Genomic DNA, 18003 nt, shown 5'->3' on the forward strand with positions numbered 1-18003 from the left:
ACAGTATGTATACATCAGTATAAACAAACGAATGGTAAAAAACAATACAGCATTTATTCATCCCATCAAGGCACTTAACAACAATACAAAATAAAGACTGCAGGTGAGATTCAACTGTATACTGTTGCTATGGCGGACATACATGGCACCTACAGTCAAACATACACAAACAGTTAACTTTCACTTGCCACTGAGATCGACCAAACTCAAGAAACAGCAGAGCATGTATAAGTTTTATACATGCAGTTCACACAAACGTTTTGATCAAATAATCGTGATGTGTTGTAAGGCAGATCGCGGTGTTCTTGTAGTGTCAGACTGGGCTAGTGATGAACTTCAGTTTCCTCTCTCATGTCAAGGTCTGACGGGCCTTCCAAGACGGGAGTCCTAGACGGACCTCTCTAGTCGGGCCACCTAGATCGGAAACCCAGATTGGCCTCTGAGAGTGCATGGTGGATATGTCACGTGGGCATGACATTCATTACATCTCTGCTCCTGCAAAGAAGCATCATGAGTCTCAACCGCGTCGTCTGGTCGCAGCGTCACGTGACTTCCTCATCAGTTTGACCTTCACCTCTTCCTTAGGAACAATGGCACCCCTGGCTTCTAACTGAAGGTGGAGTTTTGTGTCTTCTGCTTTCTGTATGGTAAACTTTTGTAAAATTTTAGCCATAGTAATCTTAGCCTCCAGAATGGCAAACCTGATCCCGATACAAGCACGTGGCCCTGCTCCAAACGGAAGGAACGTGTAACCAGCTGCTCCACTCTTCTTTTCTTGGGAGAATCGTTCCGGGTCAAACGTTTCAGGACTTTCCCAGAATTCCTCGTCATGGTGGAGAGCCCAGACGTTGGCCTGGATGTTCATATCAGCAGGGATGGTGACGCCATTGTACGTCTTTGTTTCAGATGCCTTTCTCGTCACAATCCTGAAAAAATAAGGAATAATTTTAATTGAATACTAAGCTCTGCTCTCTGTTTCAATTCGTTTCAGTGCTATAAAACTAAGAGTGAATGAGTTTATATTTAACGTCGCATCGGCAATATGTCAGCGTCCGAAGCTACCGTGATGAATGGGAATAGCCTATTAGCACGAGGAACTACTGCCTTGTTTATGGTAGAAGAGATCAACACAAACGTACAGACATCGTTTTAATATTTGATCTATGTATCATAACTATGCATTATGAATACTTACAATGAAGCAGTGGGGTAAAGGCGACAGACTTCGTCGAACACCTTATCGAAGTAAACCAAGTTCTGGACGGAGTCATATGTGACGTCATGCTGTAATGAATAAGATACAAACAATAACACACCGTGACAAATGAATAATTATAAAAAACAACAGCTAGAGGTTATAAATTATTTAACTAAGAGATATGCGTCTTTACAGTATAACGGTGTGACAAACATATATTGGTCAGTGGGGTAGCCTAGTGGTTAAAGCGTTCGCTCGTCACGCCGAAGGGCCGGGTTCGATGTCCTAATGGCACAATGTGTGAAGCCCATTTCTGGTGTCCCCGACGTGATATTGCAAGAATATTGCTAAAGGCGGCGTAAAACCATAATCATTCAATCACTCCCAATATACACTAATTAAAACTTATTGTCACTTATTATCTCAGCGGGGGCACAGGTGTCCCAGTCGCCCAAGGCGCCGCGATTCGCTGTCTAGAGTAACGTCCATTGGGCACGCCAGAAACCTATGATTGTGGGTTCCAAACCCGGTTCGCCCCGTTTATGTTTCTAGGTTTGTCAGCACCATACCCGTGCTCGTGGGTTTCACCGGAGTGGTAAACGTCTGAGACCTGCATCACTTGGTGCTTTTCCCCCAACATTAAGCTGACACGCCGTGATATGACTGGAATACCGTTAAAAGCGGCGTTAAATCCAACTCACTCACTCACTCACTATTATCTCAGCCTACCTGTCCCACTTTCTGTTCGATCTCCTTGCTGAGTTTCTTGTGGACTTCCGGGTGTAGAGCGAGTACGTGACTGAAGAAGGCCAACACTGTGCTAGTCGTCTCGTATCCCGCCAGGAGGAAGGTCATGCTCTGTGCCACCACCTCTCTGTCAGTCATTGCTTTCTTCAAGGGATCCTTCTCGTTGCCACGGGCCTTCTGTGGAAACAACATCATCTGGACCAGGTCCACTATGCTACTGTTTTCCTGAAAAAATAAGATATCCAAAAATATTAATATGGCCAAATTATAGTTTAATGAACAGTGACATGATGTATCGCCTACTGAAATTACTTTTGAATTCATTTCTAAAATTATTATTTTTGCGAGGAACGTGTTAGGGTGTGTTTTCTGAAAACTTACCCCCATTTCTTTTCTGATGGTGATAACTTCCTTCATCTGCTCGCGCAGCCAGACTACGGGATTCATACCAAAGATGACCACGAGGTTCTTGATGAAGAACACCACGTGAGAGAGAAACGGCAGAAACACTGCAAGGCAGTAGGGGACAGGGTTAAATACATGGTTAAAATGCAACATATAAAAAAATATCTTGTAAGTAGTAACAATACATTTTTTAACTTTAAAAAGATGTTCTCCTTTGCCATAGGGGCGGTCGGGTAGCCTAGTGGTTAAAGCGTTCGCTCGCCATGCAGAAGACCCGGGTTCGATTCCAGACATGGGTACAATGTGTGAAGCCCATTTCTGGTGTCCCCCGCCGTGATATAGCTGTAATATTGCTAAAAGCGGCGTAAAACCATACTCACTCACTCCTTTGCCATAAGAAAGAAACTTTCCTTTGTAGAGAAAAGAAAGAAAAGAAGGAAAGTGCAGTTGTACTCACTGACTAAGGGCAGGATAAGTGTCTTTGAGAGAGTGTTGAACAGCGTCCTAATGTTGTTGAGGAAAGGGTCGTTGGGGTCGGTCTGGGCATCAGTGCGCAGTCCAAAGGCGCACCTCCCAATGACGTCAAGGGTCAGACATTGGAAGGTACTGTAGATATCAAATGAGTCCCCGGATGTTGCCTTCCTGTCCAAGTTATCAATCAGAATATCAGCCGTATCCGCCATGATGGAAAACATCTGTAGCAACAGAAATAACAGAGATGAATATATGATGAGTCTTGCTGTGTCATAATCAAAGTGTTTAATAAAGATCAATTTCATGTTCAAATGTTCTGCAGTATGCGAATTTAATAATAGGTGCAACATTATATAGTATAGAATATGAAGTACTGAGATGAAATAACGGATCTATTATGCTGACCTGCTTCATTTTCCCAGAGCTGAATGCAGGTGTCAAGAGGTTCCGACTCCGTTTCCACTGCAGTCCGTTCTCCAGGAACAGCCCAAGACTCTTCCTGGGTGCCAGGGGGAATTGTTTGCGGCACTGGAAGTTCTTGAAGTCCTTCACAAGAATGTGCTTGAGGAGGTCGGGGTCACTGACGGACATGACCGGAGTGTAGCCCTCGAAGTAACCAAAGACTCGCCCATACTTCTTACTCCAGTCAACGGTAGCCTGGAACTGGCCTTTCTTCATGATTTCTATCAGATTACCAGAGATGATGGATGGTTCAGGCCCCGGGATTCCTAGACGCTTGAACACACTGAAGTGCCGCTTGAGATGCCTGCATTCAAAATACATTATGAATATATTTAAGATTCAAATATCAGATTCTCGTTTCAAAATTAAGAATAACAAACTAAACAGAAATGATTTTTCAAAACAATCTTTATTTTAATGATTATCATTCCACTTAAACACATATCGTATATACATAATACTATAAACAGTATAAAAATTGCTTTAAAATACTAAATACATTATTTTTGCTTGAATAAAGATTGACTAAGACATTTTGAGATATAAATATGCCATCTATATACATGTAAAGGTAGACGTTATGCTTACCAGAGGAATCCAGCAAGGAGTGCGACAAGGGTGACTACTATCTCCGTGAGCATCTTGTATAACGTCTGGTAGAACAGAGGTTGTGGTGTGGCGAGATCCTGCGATGCTGGGCCTTATATACTGTCCACGTATCCTACCTCTTGTGTTATTACAGGAAGGGGGAGGAGTCTAAATGCCTATTCTTAGGTTTGCCCTCTACTGGAGTGGCCCTGGTTATCAAAAGTTGAAGATATTGTACTAAAACGGGGAAGCCTTAGACCGAATTAGACATCCTTACACCAAGAATATTTACGACAAACACCTGTTATCGATTCAGATAATACCAAGTTTGTATCTCTTCTATCTGAAGTAGAGTGGCGCAAAATAAAGCCTCATTGGTGTATTTATGGGAAATTGTTACTTTTAATCTATAATTAATGGTCATAATAAGTTTTTTGTTTACCAACCACGTTTTAACATAAGTGTTTGTGTGTTTGAATTGGCGTCACGTAAGAAGAGGCACTTAAGTATGACAAGAGACTTACACATGTTAACATGGCAGTCTAGCCACTTTGTTCCAGACAGATAGATGGAGTATATTAGAATGTCCAAGGTCACGGTAACCCGTCTAGGAAGGTACAAAGCGGTAACTGAGGGTCAAAATGTCTCAACCAGTGGTATCTCACCGCGTTCACTCAAGCTCACTCAAGCTGTTTGACGACACTTCAGAACTAACCTCACTCGAGCTTACTACAAAGAATACAGTACATGAGATATTGCGTATATATTTTTAGCAACGATCTACCCTTTAATGCAATATCGACCTCAGATTAATCTCTAAAACATGTTTTAGATGCAAATAAGTTCATGTGGCAAGGTAAAGATTTATGTAGCAAAGTAGACATTGCATTAGCTTTTTAAGCAATTTCGTTGAAAATATAACAAAATATTTGAATGAATGAACTCTCCGATCTCTTTCTCACAATATTGTGTTATATCTTTCTTTATTTGTTAACACCGAACGTAATAAGACACATGCTATTGTAGAATCCTTTTCATGTTTTCAAAATATTGCCCAACCCTAATTACATGACTTAATATTGTAAGTAAAGACATTAATTGCGTTTCGGTTCATGGCATTGTAAGATACCAGATTACAGACCGGAAGTAGATCTATTGTTGTTCATTGATGTTTCCATAAAACTGCCATGTATGTATAGTCACGCCCCACCCACCACACCCAACACCACCCCAACCACATTAATCTTGAAGTAGGCATTGCTTGTTATTTAATGTATGACGCAGACCAGTCTCACACAATAGCAATGCTGACAATGCTACCGTCAGCTCTGCAAAGATTCCTCCCTGACATTTGTACATGTACATGATATTGATCCATTGAACTCATTCCCTGAAGTGTGTCACAGAATCGTGAAATTAAATCCAATATCGGAAATAGCAATAAAAGCATATTGCCTGTCTTACATGGTTTATTGTCAAACAAAGTCAATAATATTCCATTGTGAAGTTTATACAGGTATACTTCAAAGCAGGCTAGACCTGTATGTAGACTTACGACAAACTATTTTCATAGATAAATTAGAAATTAATAAAGCATCTGTATAAAACATTTGATTAAAAAGTTACAGAGAGTTAAACTGCGTTTTCCGTAACTTGTATGCTACCTATCTATTGCATGTTTTAAGAATAAATGTGCAAATATTTGGTCGGTGTCTTGCTGTAAACGAAAACGCCATTAAAGAAATTGTGAACGTAAGGAAGAGACCTTTGTTTTAGGGAATGCTATACCTTTATGTGTGCAAATATTTGATAATGATTGTTTGTATGAGAGGACGCTTTCGACCCATGGATATCTGTTTGATATAAGAAGTGATAAAAACCTTCAGGACTTTCTGACATTAGATGTATTGGTAGGAATGTGAGTTCGACTAAACTCGCTGCCAAACGTTTCCTTCAGATATAAATGTAATTTTTGGGTCCCGTGGCTGCTCATGCAGTTAAATTTTCTTTTATAGTTCTTTATCTCATTTGAGACCTATGTCTGTATTTAAATTATGTCCGGAGACTAACCTTTAAAATGACATTTCAACAAATAGAGCACTTATAATACCTCGTCCTTTGTTGAATATTGAACTGTTGTTGCAGATTAGGTAGTGTACATAATTTTAAAGTTCAATACAAAAATGAAATAAAATTACAGATGTTAATTGATAGCCTCTGAAACGTATTAACTGACATAACAAGGTGATTCATATAGTCTCTGTGAGTTCTCGCTATTGGTACTGTGTGTTTAACTATCAGAATACTGACAGTGGTACAACTATTGATGTTTAACTATCAGAATACTGACAGTGGTACAACTATTGCTATAATGTGTCTAACTAACACAATATTAACGGTGATACAACTATTGCTACAATGCTTTAACTATCGCAATGATATTGTCGTATCTAATGTTCACCTTAAGTCAGCCTTTTAAATGACTACATCATAGGGTTTACAGTATTGCTCTGTTACTTTCATGGGAGAGTGTCGTCTTGTGGACACGATATCAGGAAATCATTCTCGTCTTTGGATGATTCTCTAATTACTCATATTTATCCTTTTTCATCCCTTTGTTGTCCTCTGTTTTGTCATCCTTCTCAGTTCAAAAGCAATTTACACCTACTTATGTTTGTGACGAAGCGTTCAAGCTACTTCTTCAATTTCATGGCAAACATGTGCGCTTTAAAAGTGGCGGGAGATAGTGCGGGCAGTGTCGGGTATTGGGGCAACGAGAATGTATTTTTATACCTGAGGGTCAACAAGGTGATAAGGTTCACAAAAACCTTGTAAACAACTTGTAAACAACTCGAACTGTATTGTTGTATGCGTGATGAGGCAAACAATTCAGACAGTTATTTCTTGAAATAAATTTAAATTGTTATTATAAATACATTAGATGTTGATACAGTGTACTCACCGATAACATGAACAATGTAAAGAACATAATATTGATGAGTGAGTGAGTTTGGTTTTACGCCGCTTTTAGCAATATTCCAGCAATATCACGGTGGGGGACACTAGAAATGGGCTTCACACATTGTACCCATGTCGGGAATCGAACCCGGGTCTTCTGCGTGACGAGCGAACGCTTTAACCACTAGGCTATCCGACCGCCCCCATAATGTTGTTGAGATGCCACTGACTTGGTTCAAACTACAAGTACTTTCAATTTGAAAAGTTCGTTAAACCCGTTCAGTATATTTCAGAATGGTGAGCCATGCCTTCCAAACCAAAAAACGTATTTATTATATAAACAGTTTAGTCGTTAGTTCAGTTACTAAACATTTTGAAATTTGAATCAAAATTTAAATACTAGTAAGCTTTATCTTTTAGATATAGTATTAGAGTAGTATTTATGCGTTTCCAGTACTTATCGTCTGGAAATAGAGCTTTACGAACTAAAGGTGTCCAGATTAGCCAGGTCTCACTGTATACAGGTGTAAGGAGAAGGCCGTTTAAGCCGCAAGTGACCTCTGTGTCAACACATTATGCTCAACCTTGACCACTTAGTCCTAATTAGACCATGTCATTGCACGAAAGGTGTTTTAGCAGTACTTTAACCGGTCAACTATCCAAGCAGTAAGGTCACATTCAGCGAAGTCAGCGCTAGTTTCATTCAGAACGCATTTTCATTCAAGTTAATATATATCTATATATAACAGCCGGTATGATATATCTATACATCATTATAAACAGATCGAAGTATTCCAAGGTCAGCGAAGCATTTATGACAACCATCATAACAACATGCCGGAAACAGGGCCCATTGAAGGACGTGACATGCTGCATACATGACCTACTGGGGATGTGACATGTGTCATAAATTGTCTCGTCACTGTGGTACTAATGGTGCATGTAATATAATATTAGCTTCATAACAATCGCGTCAATAATTCGTTCATTCTTGTTGGCGACATATATCGCCTACAGGTGTCACCAATCACCTGTGGGAGTGGTTTGGATCAGCATGGTGATTAATTGATAAGCGGTGTGATGTATGGGAATTACAACGTAAGAATTTTCTTCAACACCTTTGAAACATTAATAAACCGCGCTTTGTTGTCTTGTTAAACTGCTTACAATGTTGAAGTCTAAGAGACTTTTTAAAAGAGTATTTGGATTTAAAAAGCACCCAGTGAATTCTTTCCCCTAGCGGTGAAAAATCAATCCAGATACTTCCTACCCGCTGAGCAGTACACGACAGGGTAGGTAATAAAGTTGAAGGTCAAGGTCAGCGCAATACTCTAGTCGAGACTAGTGTCGGTTTTATAGTGCTAGCCCACTGAAACACCACGTCGCAGTGTTAACATGGATACCAAGCTCAGATACTGTATGGGGCGGTCGGGTAGCCTAGTGGTTAAAGCGTTCGCTCGTCACGCAGAAGACCCGGGTTCGATTCCCAACATGGGTACAATGTGTGAAGCCCATTTCTGGTGTCCCCCGCCGTGATATTGCTGGAATATTGCTAAAAGCGGCGTAAAACCAAACTCACTCACTCACTTACTCAGATACTGTATACTGACTGAGTCGACCAGTCCTTGTTTTATCTTCTTAATGCTGAGCACCAGGCAGGGTAACAACAAGTTCATTCTTTTAACGTCTTTCGGTTGAACCTATTCTCTCAAAGATACTTCAGTTAACAAACCCAGCTTGAAACTTATTGAATTATTCGATTGATGAAGTAATTTATTTGAGCACAACAGTGACCATTACTCGACAAAATTACTGTCTGCATGTGTAACTTATCAATAAGATGAATTTAAACTCGTTTTGGTATTCCTAGTCGACACACTGTGAATGCGTGTTATTTTTGTAAACTATTATTGTCTTTACAAATCGCTATCACGATAACCCATCTTCATTAATTCAAAGCAGAGGACCGCAATGGTTGACACAAATAGGTTATGACGTGTTTGGTCTTATCAACACATTCTCCCACCCTAAATATCCATCCCTGAGTCCCACCCATTGTTAGCTGATAAGGTACGGATACAGGGTGTAATTATAGTGATCCGGTGCTATATCGAGCATGTTCCACGATAAGACGCTCCGCCAGAGATCTGCTCCCCATGTGTGGATAACGTCAGGTTAGTGACCGCCTTGATCCTGTCTGTGATCCCGATTAGCCCGTCGTAACGTGTGATGTTTTAATTTAAACGTATCAGTTGAATATTAAAGCATACGAAGACGTTTAAAATTTTCATGAAACAAACAAAACAATAAAAAAACAGTATGACGTATGTGGCTTTTTGTTGAATTGGTTGGTTGGTTGGTTGTTTTACTCAGCAATATTCCTAGTCTGTAAATAATCGAGTCTGGACCTGACAACCCAGTGATTGATGTCATGAGCATCGATTTGGGATCGATGACGTGCTTCGACCAGGTCAGCGAGCCTGACCACCCGATCCCGTTGGTCGCCTCTTACGACAAGCATAGTCGCCTTTTACGGCAAGCATGGGTTGCTGAAGACATATTCTACCCCGGATCTTCACGGGTCGGAAAAGCTAATAAATGAGTTGTATTGCAAATATGACACATCCTGGTAAAAATTCCTTTAAAGGTTGTATTACTAGACTTCAACTGAAGGGCTCTGAAATATGTTTCACACATACCTGGTCTACAGACCATTGACAACAACCATTCCATAATTTCGATTTGTTTCATATCTATAGGTCATCTCATATTTACAGATTTTTTAAGATGCCAATATTTTAATATTACCCCCATACTAGAAAAAAAACCTGAGTTATTCATGACAGGACCGGTTATTAAGTTGTGAAACATTGGAACCTCTGCAATTCCTAAGCAAAAAAGATGCATTTTTTAAACAGAGAAACAGAAACAATAGATGTAGATTATCAAAATAGACACAGTTCGAACACAGACCTTTGGAAGACATTGGCACTGCCGCTTTGACCAAGTCAGCGAGCCTGACCACGCGATCCCGTTGGTCGCCTCTTACGACAGTCACCTTTTACGGCAAGCATGGGACTTATTCTACCCCGGATCTTCACGGGTTGCTTTTAGTTGAAACCTAAATTTGGACATGAGTGACACAGTGAGATGAGTTACTGAAAGTCGCTTTGCAGAATATGTGCCAGTGGCAGGTTCGAACCTCGCTCCGTGTATAACCCTTCATCTGTCACCACCGTACCCGTTTATGACTTGCATCAGTGTTGGTTTGTCGTTCACATTAATCTAAACAGAAAGCAAGGATATAAGTGAGGTATTGTATAAGTTACCAATCTTCTCGCTAATATATGTCGCCCTGGTGCCTTCTCGTTGTGGCGACATTGTTATAACAATGCGTTTTGTGGAATAAGTGAGACAATATTATTTACCGCCGGACTCGGCAATTTTTCAACTATGTCAGGGTGGCCACTACCTAATTAAGTCCATGTCGGCGATCCACGCAATCTGGGAACGATGGCACGCAATCTAGGTACGATGGCACGCAATCTGGGTACGACTGCACGCAATCTGGATACTGTGGCACGCAATGAGCTAAGTCAGCGAGCCTGTCCAGCCGATCCCAATTTAGACGGATTTTACAAGCACGAGATGCTGGACATACCCTCTGACCCGCAAAAATAATATCTGTAGATAACAATACACGATTTAAATGATAATTTACATTTCAAAATGGTTTGTTGATTGAACCGAAGGCTGATTTGTTTTTAAAATGAATAAGTTGGTAAAGATTGGAAAGTACTGATATCCATTTTGAGTGAGTGAGTTTGGTTTTACGCCGTTTTTAGCAATATTCCAGCAACAACACGGCGGGGGACACCAGAAATGGGCTTCACACATTGTACCGGTGTCGGGAATCGAACCCAGGTCTTCGGCTTGACGAGCGAACGCTTTAACCACTAGGCTTTCCGACCGCCCCAAATCCATTAAGAAATACATGTATGTCCATGTGGTACGAACTTAACTCAATTTGACCAGATAACTTGTGCTCCATCGAGATCTAAAGATGTTATACTTGCATTGTGAATTAAAGTTAACAATACTCAACTTTTCAAAGATCCACGTCAAAGGGCCTGACCATGCAATGGCCATTTTCGTCGTTATAACAACCGTATGAGTGAGTACATCTTCCAGAGGCAAGCGAGTTAACTGACTATCAAAGTCCAGTTTCCACCCTTGCTAAACCAGGCTGGTATTATGGAGTTACAGTTTGGCTGGACTTACGAGTCTATGCATAGTCCAATCAAAATCGCGCAACGAAATCGAAATCCGGTTTGTAAACTGTCGTGCAGATTTCGGTCGATTGCAGGATTTGCAAAGCATGTGTACCGCCAACTCGTTGTCAACAGATATTTTTCAAATCTTTTTATGTTTACAATCAAGGTGCTCAAGTGATTTGATGCACTTCGCGATGTAAGACCCGTTTTCTCACAATATAGATCTTGAGTTTTGATCAGATCGTCTTGACTTGGCGCCGCCATTTTGTTTGAAGCAAATGCAAGAGATACGAGAGGTGGAATTTGAATGGTCCATAGGATAGGCATAGAAGGGACATAACTCGTAATAACCGCTGGTCGCGCTACAATCGAGCCCAGGAATTCCAGCCTAGTTCGGCAAGGATGGGAACTAGACTTTTAAAGTCAGTTAACTCTCTTGCCTCGGGAAGATGGAATGAGTATGGTTTTACGCTGCTTTCAGCAATATTATAGCAATATCGCGGCGGGGGACACCAGAAATAGGTTTCATACATTGTACCCATGTCGGGAATCGAACCCGGGTGTTCGGCGTGACGAGCGAACGCATTAACCACAAGGCTACCCGCCCGTCCCCCAGAGCTCTTACGAGCAGGAATCCCGTGCGCGACTTGTTGCAATCTACGGTCAAATGAACTGTCGCATATTGAATTATTTGTTTAGAAGAACAAGAACAAGAACAAGAAGAATGTTTTATTCGAGTGTCCAGTGGTGTGTGGATGTTAAAATAGACAATATATCAAAATAAAATAGTATACATCGGTTGGCCGACTGGGGCCTATTAGACACTATTAACCGTGTTACGGTCTAAAATATTAGAAGTATTATTTTGTGCTAAAAAAAGACAGGACATGCTATCTATATACATGAAATTACTTCTCAAAAGCCAAACAAACAAGGTTTAAAAGAAATGTCCTCGAGTCCGAATAACGATTACAAGCAAGTTGTAAGAAAATGCACTTCGTCTTCAATATTATAATACAGCTTTCACATAAACGATTTGCTAGAGGGTGTTTTGGTTTTGAGAAACGACCGAGTCCAATTGCAAGAGGTAGTAATAGTGTTTAAGTTTGTGATTATCCGATAGATATACTTAATGAAAAACGTGAATTATGTGTTAAAACTAAACATCACACATTTTAGAATGGTTGGAAGCCTTTTAACAGACAAACGAATAGTCCAAAGAAGCCATAACCTGTTAGAAACAAAAATATTCGGAAACAGTATATATGGCTCAGACAAAATTGGACTGCAGTCCCCATGTTAGTCCTCTCTATGATCTAAACATAGTCGGCGATATATAGTTTCGGGAAAGAAAAAAAAAGTAATACCATCATTTAATGATTACGTAGCATACTCAGGAAGAAAGTCACTGAAAGCGCCCACGGCAATATTTACCAATATATTGGCTAGTGAACAATCCCAAATAGCACCCTTCCGACTGATCAATGTACACAATTCGTGTACATTGATTCGTGTATAATACGCACTCGTGTATTATATGCACCCTTAATTACGGGCAATTAAATTCTGAAAAAATATATCTGTCGTGTATAATACGCACATACCTTTCTTTTGTCAGGAGAAACCTTAAAATTTACGATTTTCGACTCTTTCACCAAAACTAAATTCTAATAAGAGCCCCCTATTTCTAATTTTGAGAGCGCCCTGGGCGCTTATTACGTCGGATACGGTATTAATATTTTTGATAAGGTAAACACTTTAAAAGGTTCCATTAAGAGTTATTAAATGTTTTTGATTTACGGAAAATCTAGATCTTTTTGGTTGTCGTGCAATATACTTTTTCTAAATAAAGTTTTTTTTATATTTAATCCAGTGTAAGGTCACATTTGTCAGCAGTCTTTTGCAGTCTTGTGGGGATCGCTGGGTGATCCAGTTCATGTGTTTAGTGGCCTTCAAAATACGAAGATCGTTTCATATTAGAGTTACTTCCCTTTGAATTGGCAAAGCGGAATGGCATGGTTCTGAATGAGACCGGCAATGTTTTTGTTTTGTTTTGCATTTGAAATGGAGTTTTGTTAATTTATCTTTCAATAATACAGATCGCTTGAGTATGGAAAGATCCAAAGCTGCACCCGGGAAGAAAGGCCCAAAACCCAAAGGTGCGCAATTTAATTAACAATAATTAAGATGCAGACATGCTAGATAGAGGTTTTAAAAGGAGATAGGATATATCCGTCATGAATATTTTATGAATTTAAATTATAACACCCAAAGTAGACAGTGTGCAGAAATTGACATTTTATGCGGCCCCTTTCTATACCACACTCAAACACAGTGGGACTCACTTTTCATCGCAAACATAACGGTAAATCAAAGTTTAAAGGATCATGTTTGGACTACCTCTGCCAGTGGTATCGGAGTAAATTCGATTTTATGAGGCGTCGCAATTCGCTTACCTCACGTTTCGACAGTTGACAGCAAAAAACTCATTGTCTGGGTCACGAAACATGAATAATTTAACTATATTAACATATTAATAAAAGCCTTGTTTAGATTGTTTATCTGCTTGAAATTTATTGAATGATGGGTAGTAAGACAATTTAAGATTTAAAAAAAAGAAGTCATACTTTTCCTTTAATATCTTGATTTCTATCTTTTGAAATAGTTGAGGGAAATGGGGTTTCACGTCGCGTCCAAGATTATTGGATTTATTTAGTGACGTGCATGTACATGTGTGTGTTTGTGTGGCTGCTTGTACAAGTCCGGACTGATGCCGATTTATAGTGCTAGCTCAGTGCCATGCCGCAGTTTAACATGAATACCCCCTCAGACACAGTATACTGACTCCAAGTCGACCAGTCCTTGTTTTAGCCCCTTAATGCCGAGCGCCAGACAGGGTAACAACAAGTACCATCTTTTAGCGTCTTTTGGTATAACGCAGCCAGGGATCGAACCCCGGACCTTCCGCTCTCCGGGCGGACGCTCTACCACTAGACCACAGAGGCAGTCTCTTATGAAGGAGTCTCACTACAACTAAACCCATCTGCCTTTCAACCACCTACGTTCAAGTTTGATAGCATAGCAGTTGTTTTAAGGTTTTATTTTGAAATGTATTTAGATAATAAGATCTCAGTGGCTCTCTTTGAATGACTTAATGCACAATCAGAGAGCATATAGGGGTCACTGGTGACCCAGTCATCTAAAGCGCCACAATTCACTGAGCCGATTTGCATCCCTTAGGCATGCTCAAAATTTTGTGACCATGGGTTTGATACCAGATTCTGATTATTTTTCGTGGTTAGCCAATATGGGTTTCACCAAAGTGGTTAACATCTGAGACCTGCCACAGTTAAGATTTTCCTCCAAAATCTTGCTGACATGCCATTGTATAACTGAAATACTGTTCAAAGCAACATAAAACCAAACACACTGACAGAGCCTACGAACTGTCTATATTAATGTGTTATTATTCACAGGACACCCTCCGACAGGGGACTTCATTGCACTAGGTGTATCGAAAGGAAAGGGAGCGGAGCCAGACACCAAGAGATCCACCAGCCCGCAGCCAGTCGGGAGAAAAGCAACCTCCTCAGCCGATAGGAAACGAGAAGCTCCAGTTGCCACAGCAACCGCTGGGGGACTAGCGCCAAAGAAACCAAAGCTTGGTCAAACGTTTATGCCACTAGGTCGTCATGGAGATGTTGAACGGAAAGGATCCCCAGCTACAGTTGTCCCCCTTCAGTTTGAAGAGACAGCTATTGATGGTAATTTGAAATACAATGGAATCTGTCATGAAGAAAGTGCTCGAGTCTGTTGTTTCCGAAAGTAGATTCAGTGAGCCCCTGATGCAGAAATCAACAGATTCAAGAGATTTCTCTGACTTAAACCATGTTATGGTTAAGAGTGAAATAGCATATTATTACAGGTGATCAGATAGTTCAGGGTTGCACAAAATTGCAGTACGTGACCCTTATGTTTAGATGGTGACTATAGTGATGCTGGTTTATAGATGTTTGATAAAAGTTTCAATTTTGAGCATAGATAATTTGGCCCTTGATCCATGTTATCAAGACAGAGTTCGAGAATTGGTGCCGTAAATTATTTTTTTCCAGAAAAGGGGCCTTTTGTGTGTATTAATTTCACATGTTTTCATTTTTTTCTGATGACATAAAGCGACCCTAGTGCCTATCTCTTCTTAAGACTTTATAGAACTCTTTTTTTTATTGTTTATATTCACTACTATCTGAACAAACAAATGGCGAGAGATAGTGATAACACTGTTTTCTTGATATTATTATTAATATTTCAATGAAATATCCTGATATGTTATTCATATCACAGTATTCATATCTTCCTTTATATCTGGATGTTATGGATGGTTAGGTACTATTTCCTATAGTATTTGGTTGATGAGTCAGATACTTGATTCGCTTGGTGATAATGATGGGGACTCTGTCACAGTTGACCCCTGTGAGGTGTTGGATCAGCTGCTGGTGGCAGAGGAGTCTGGGAGTGACGAGAGGATCGAGGGCTTGCTGTGTGGAGCTGTCAAATCTCTACGATCCAACCGAGCAAAGCCTGACCCGGCTGTTTTCCTTTCTCTGATGTATCTTGCGAAAACACGGCCCACCATCTTCTGTAGTGAAGTTGTAATTGAAGTACGTATTCAGCAGATATACTTTCTGTACTTGGTTCTTTACCATGATTACATGTTATAATATCTATGAAGATCCGGGTTAGAATAGGTCTTGCAACCCATGCTTGCCGTAAAAGGCGTTTATGCTTGTCATAAGAGGCGACTAACGGGATCCTGTGGTCAGGCTCGCTGACTTGGTTGATGCATATCATCGCATCCAAATTACAAAGATCGATGCTCATGATGTCAATCACTGGATTGTCTGGTCCAGACTCAATTATTTACAATCCGCTGTCATAGAGCTGGAATATTGCTGAGTGCGGCATTAAACAAAAAACAAACCAAAAAACAACATGTTATAAGTTTGGACAATAACTGTATTTGTATTACAATTAGATGTGAAGATGTGCATGCATATTTACTCAGGTGTCATGCTGATATTCATCTGTTTAAGATTTGTGTTTTTTAAAGCCTTGAAAACCAGAGCTTGCATTTGTACAGTGTTATATTTTTTCAATTCCCCTTCAGGCTTTCTGCAGCTTGTTGAAGCGAGACATGTCTCTGAACTTCAAGGCAAAGGGGAACCCCCTAGTGTCAGTCGCTGCCTGTAATGTGCTCTATGCTGCCTTCATTGAAGAGGAGAACTGGCCTGATGACTTTGTCAAAGTAGGCTTACAATATTAGGAACATGCCCCGTGAAGATCCAGGGTAGAATAGGTCTAGGCGACTTTGGTTGTCGTAAGAGGCGACTAGAGAGATCGGGTGGTCAGATCTGCTGACTTGGTTGATGCATGTCATCATATCCCAGTTTTGTGGGTTGATGCTCATGATGTCAATCAATGGATTGCCTGGTCCAAACTCACATATTTATATCTCCTTCATATAGCTGGAATGTTGCTGAGTGTGGTGTTAAACAACAAACAAAAGTTTTCAGCATGAAGGAGCATCTCGACTTACGTTTCTCATACTTGAGTTCTGCTTGGTTGCAGCTCACAGTAAAGATACTGTCAATACAACAGTGAAATCATTGCTGATACTCTTTTAAAAAATATGGTAGCTTTGATCTGTTTAAATCAGTTTCTGGTTTTTAATCAGTTTACTATTTGGTAATCCACAGGGCGTTATCATTTAAGGATGTTCTAGAAGCCAAGATTGTGTTGTCATGGTTACAGGTATACGTGGAGGACTCGCTGGGTGAGCGTGTCTGGGTTGACCGAGATGACTGCAAGGGCTTCGTTGACAACATTCTGACTGCCTTCCGTACCAAGATGCCGCCCAAGAGTATGCTGGTAGCAGCTGACCCTCCTAAGGGGGAATCCCCAGGATCAGGTACAGCCTTTCAACAGGTTCATCCAATGCTGGTAGTAACAGGCAACCAAACAGATCTTGTGTCAGACTTGGTTATTTGGACGCCATTCCACAAAGCAAGCTTAGACGATCGTAACTCCCATACTTAAACATAGACTTACGATAATCGTAGCGCTAAGATCGGTACGTGCGACGCAGCCTTGGTTGATTGCATGTCATCATTCCCGATAGCTTGGATTGTTGCTCACAATATCAATCACTGGATTGTCTGGACCAGACTCGATTATCTGCAGGTCGCCATCGTATAGCTGTAATATTGCTGTGTGCTGCATTAAACAACGTACAAAAGCATTACACAAATGAATGATGTTTGATGCCACAATATCCAGCTATCTTATGTGGCATGTTAGTAATCAAATCTGGACCAGGCAACCAGTGATTGGTAACATCCCCAACTCCATACCATCATGGAGTAATAATACACCATAAATAGGTCCTATTATACACTTAGTCCTCCTTTTTAACAGCTCCCCCCCCCCCCTCCACACACACACACACACACACACACACACACACACACACACACCTCCCCAGGGAGTTTGAGCTTTCGTGTACAACTGTTTTACTGATGTTAGGCTAAAAAAAAATCAAAGAATTGGTTCTCAGGAAATAGTTTTTGAAAATATAGTGCGGGCAGTGTCTTTTTTTGGGGGGGGATGTTCAAACTGGAATGTAACCAAACAAACAGTTGTGTAACCAAATAAACAGTTGTGTAACCAAATAAAAAGTTGTGTAACCAAATAAACACTTGTATACAATCAATCTGGGGAAGGGCCTCCCTACATAAATGTATTCCTTGATGAGTAAAATACTGGAATACAGTATTTGACTACCGTTGGACTTGGAATTATTAATGAATTTTTTGTTGTTTTTAAAAATTGGAAATAAAAACA

At 40.4% G+C, this 18003-nt stretch overlaps 2 protein-coding genes across 2 annotated transcripts in view; one reads left to right on the forward strand and one right to left on the reverse strand.

Annotated features, from left to right (window-relative positions):
- Window positions 1-517: 517 nt before the first annotated feature.
- On the reverse strand, window positions 518-3927 carry LOC139469376 (cytochrome P450 3A56-like). Its single transcript, XM_071251536.1, has 7 exons — window positions 3875-3927; window positions 3230-3590; window positions 2808-3045; window positions 2327-2454; window positions 1928-2170; window positions 1196-1284; window positions 518-926 (listed from the first exon to the last, which is right to left on the reverse strand). Exons 1-7 carry the CDS (start codon window positions 3925-3927, stop codon window positions 518-520), a joined length of 1521 nt encoding a protein of 506 aa, XP_071107637.1.
- Window positions 3928-13111: 9184 nt separating this feature from the next.
- Window positions 13112-18003, forward strand: part of LOC139468322 (integrator complex subunit 1-like) — a 51832-nt gene continuing 46940 nt past the window's right edge. Inside the window, exons 1-5 of the mRNA XM_071250210.1 lie at window positions 13112-13265; window positions 14583-14870; window positions 15568-15764; window positions 16271-16408; window positions 16915-17071. Coding sequence (XP_071106311.1) covers window positions 13217-13265; window positions 14583-14870; window positions 15568-15764; window positions 16271-16408; window positions 16915-17071 — 829 coding nt within the window. The 5' untranslated portion in view covers window positions 13112-13216. The remainder of the gene's footprint in view (window positions 13266-14582; window positions 14871-15567; window positions 15765-16270; window positions 16409-16914; window positions 17072-18003) is intronic.

Source organism: Haliotis cracherodii, unplaced genomic scaffold (assembly GCF_022045235.1).
Source record: "Haliotis cracherodii isolate W230 unplaced genomic scaffold, xgHalCrac1.p SCAF_2, whole genome shotgun sequence".
NCBI classification, from domain to species: domain Eukaryota; kingdom Metazoa; phylum Mollusca; class Gastropoda; order Lepetellida; family Haliotidae; genus Haliotis; species Haliotis cracherodii.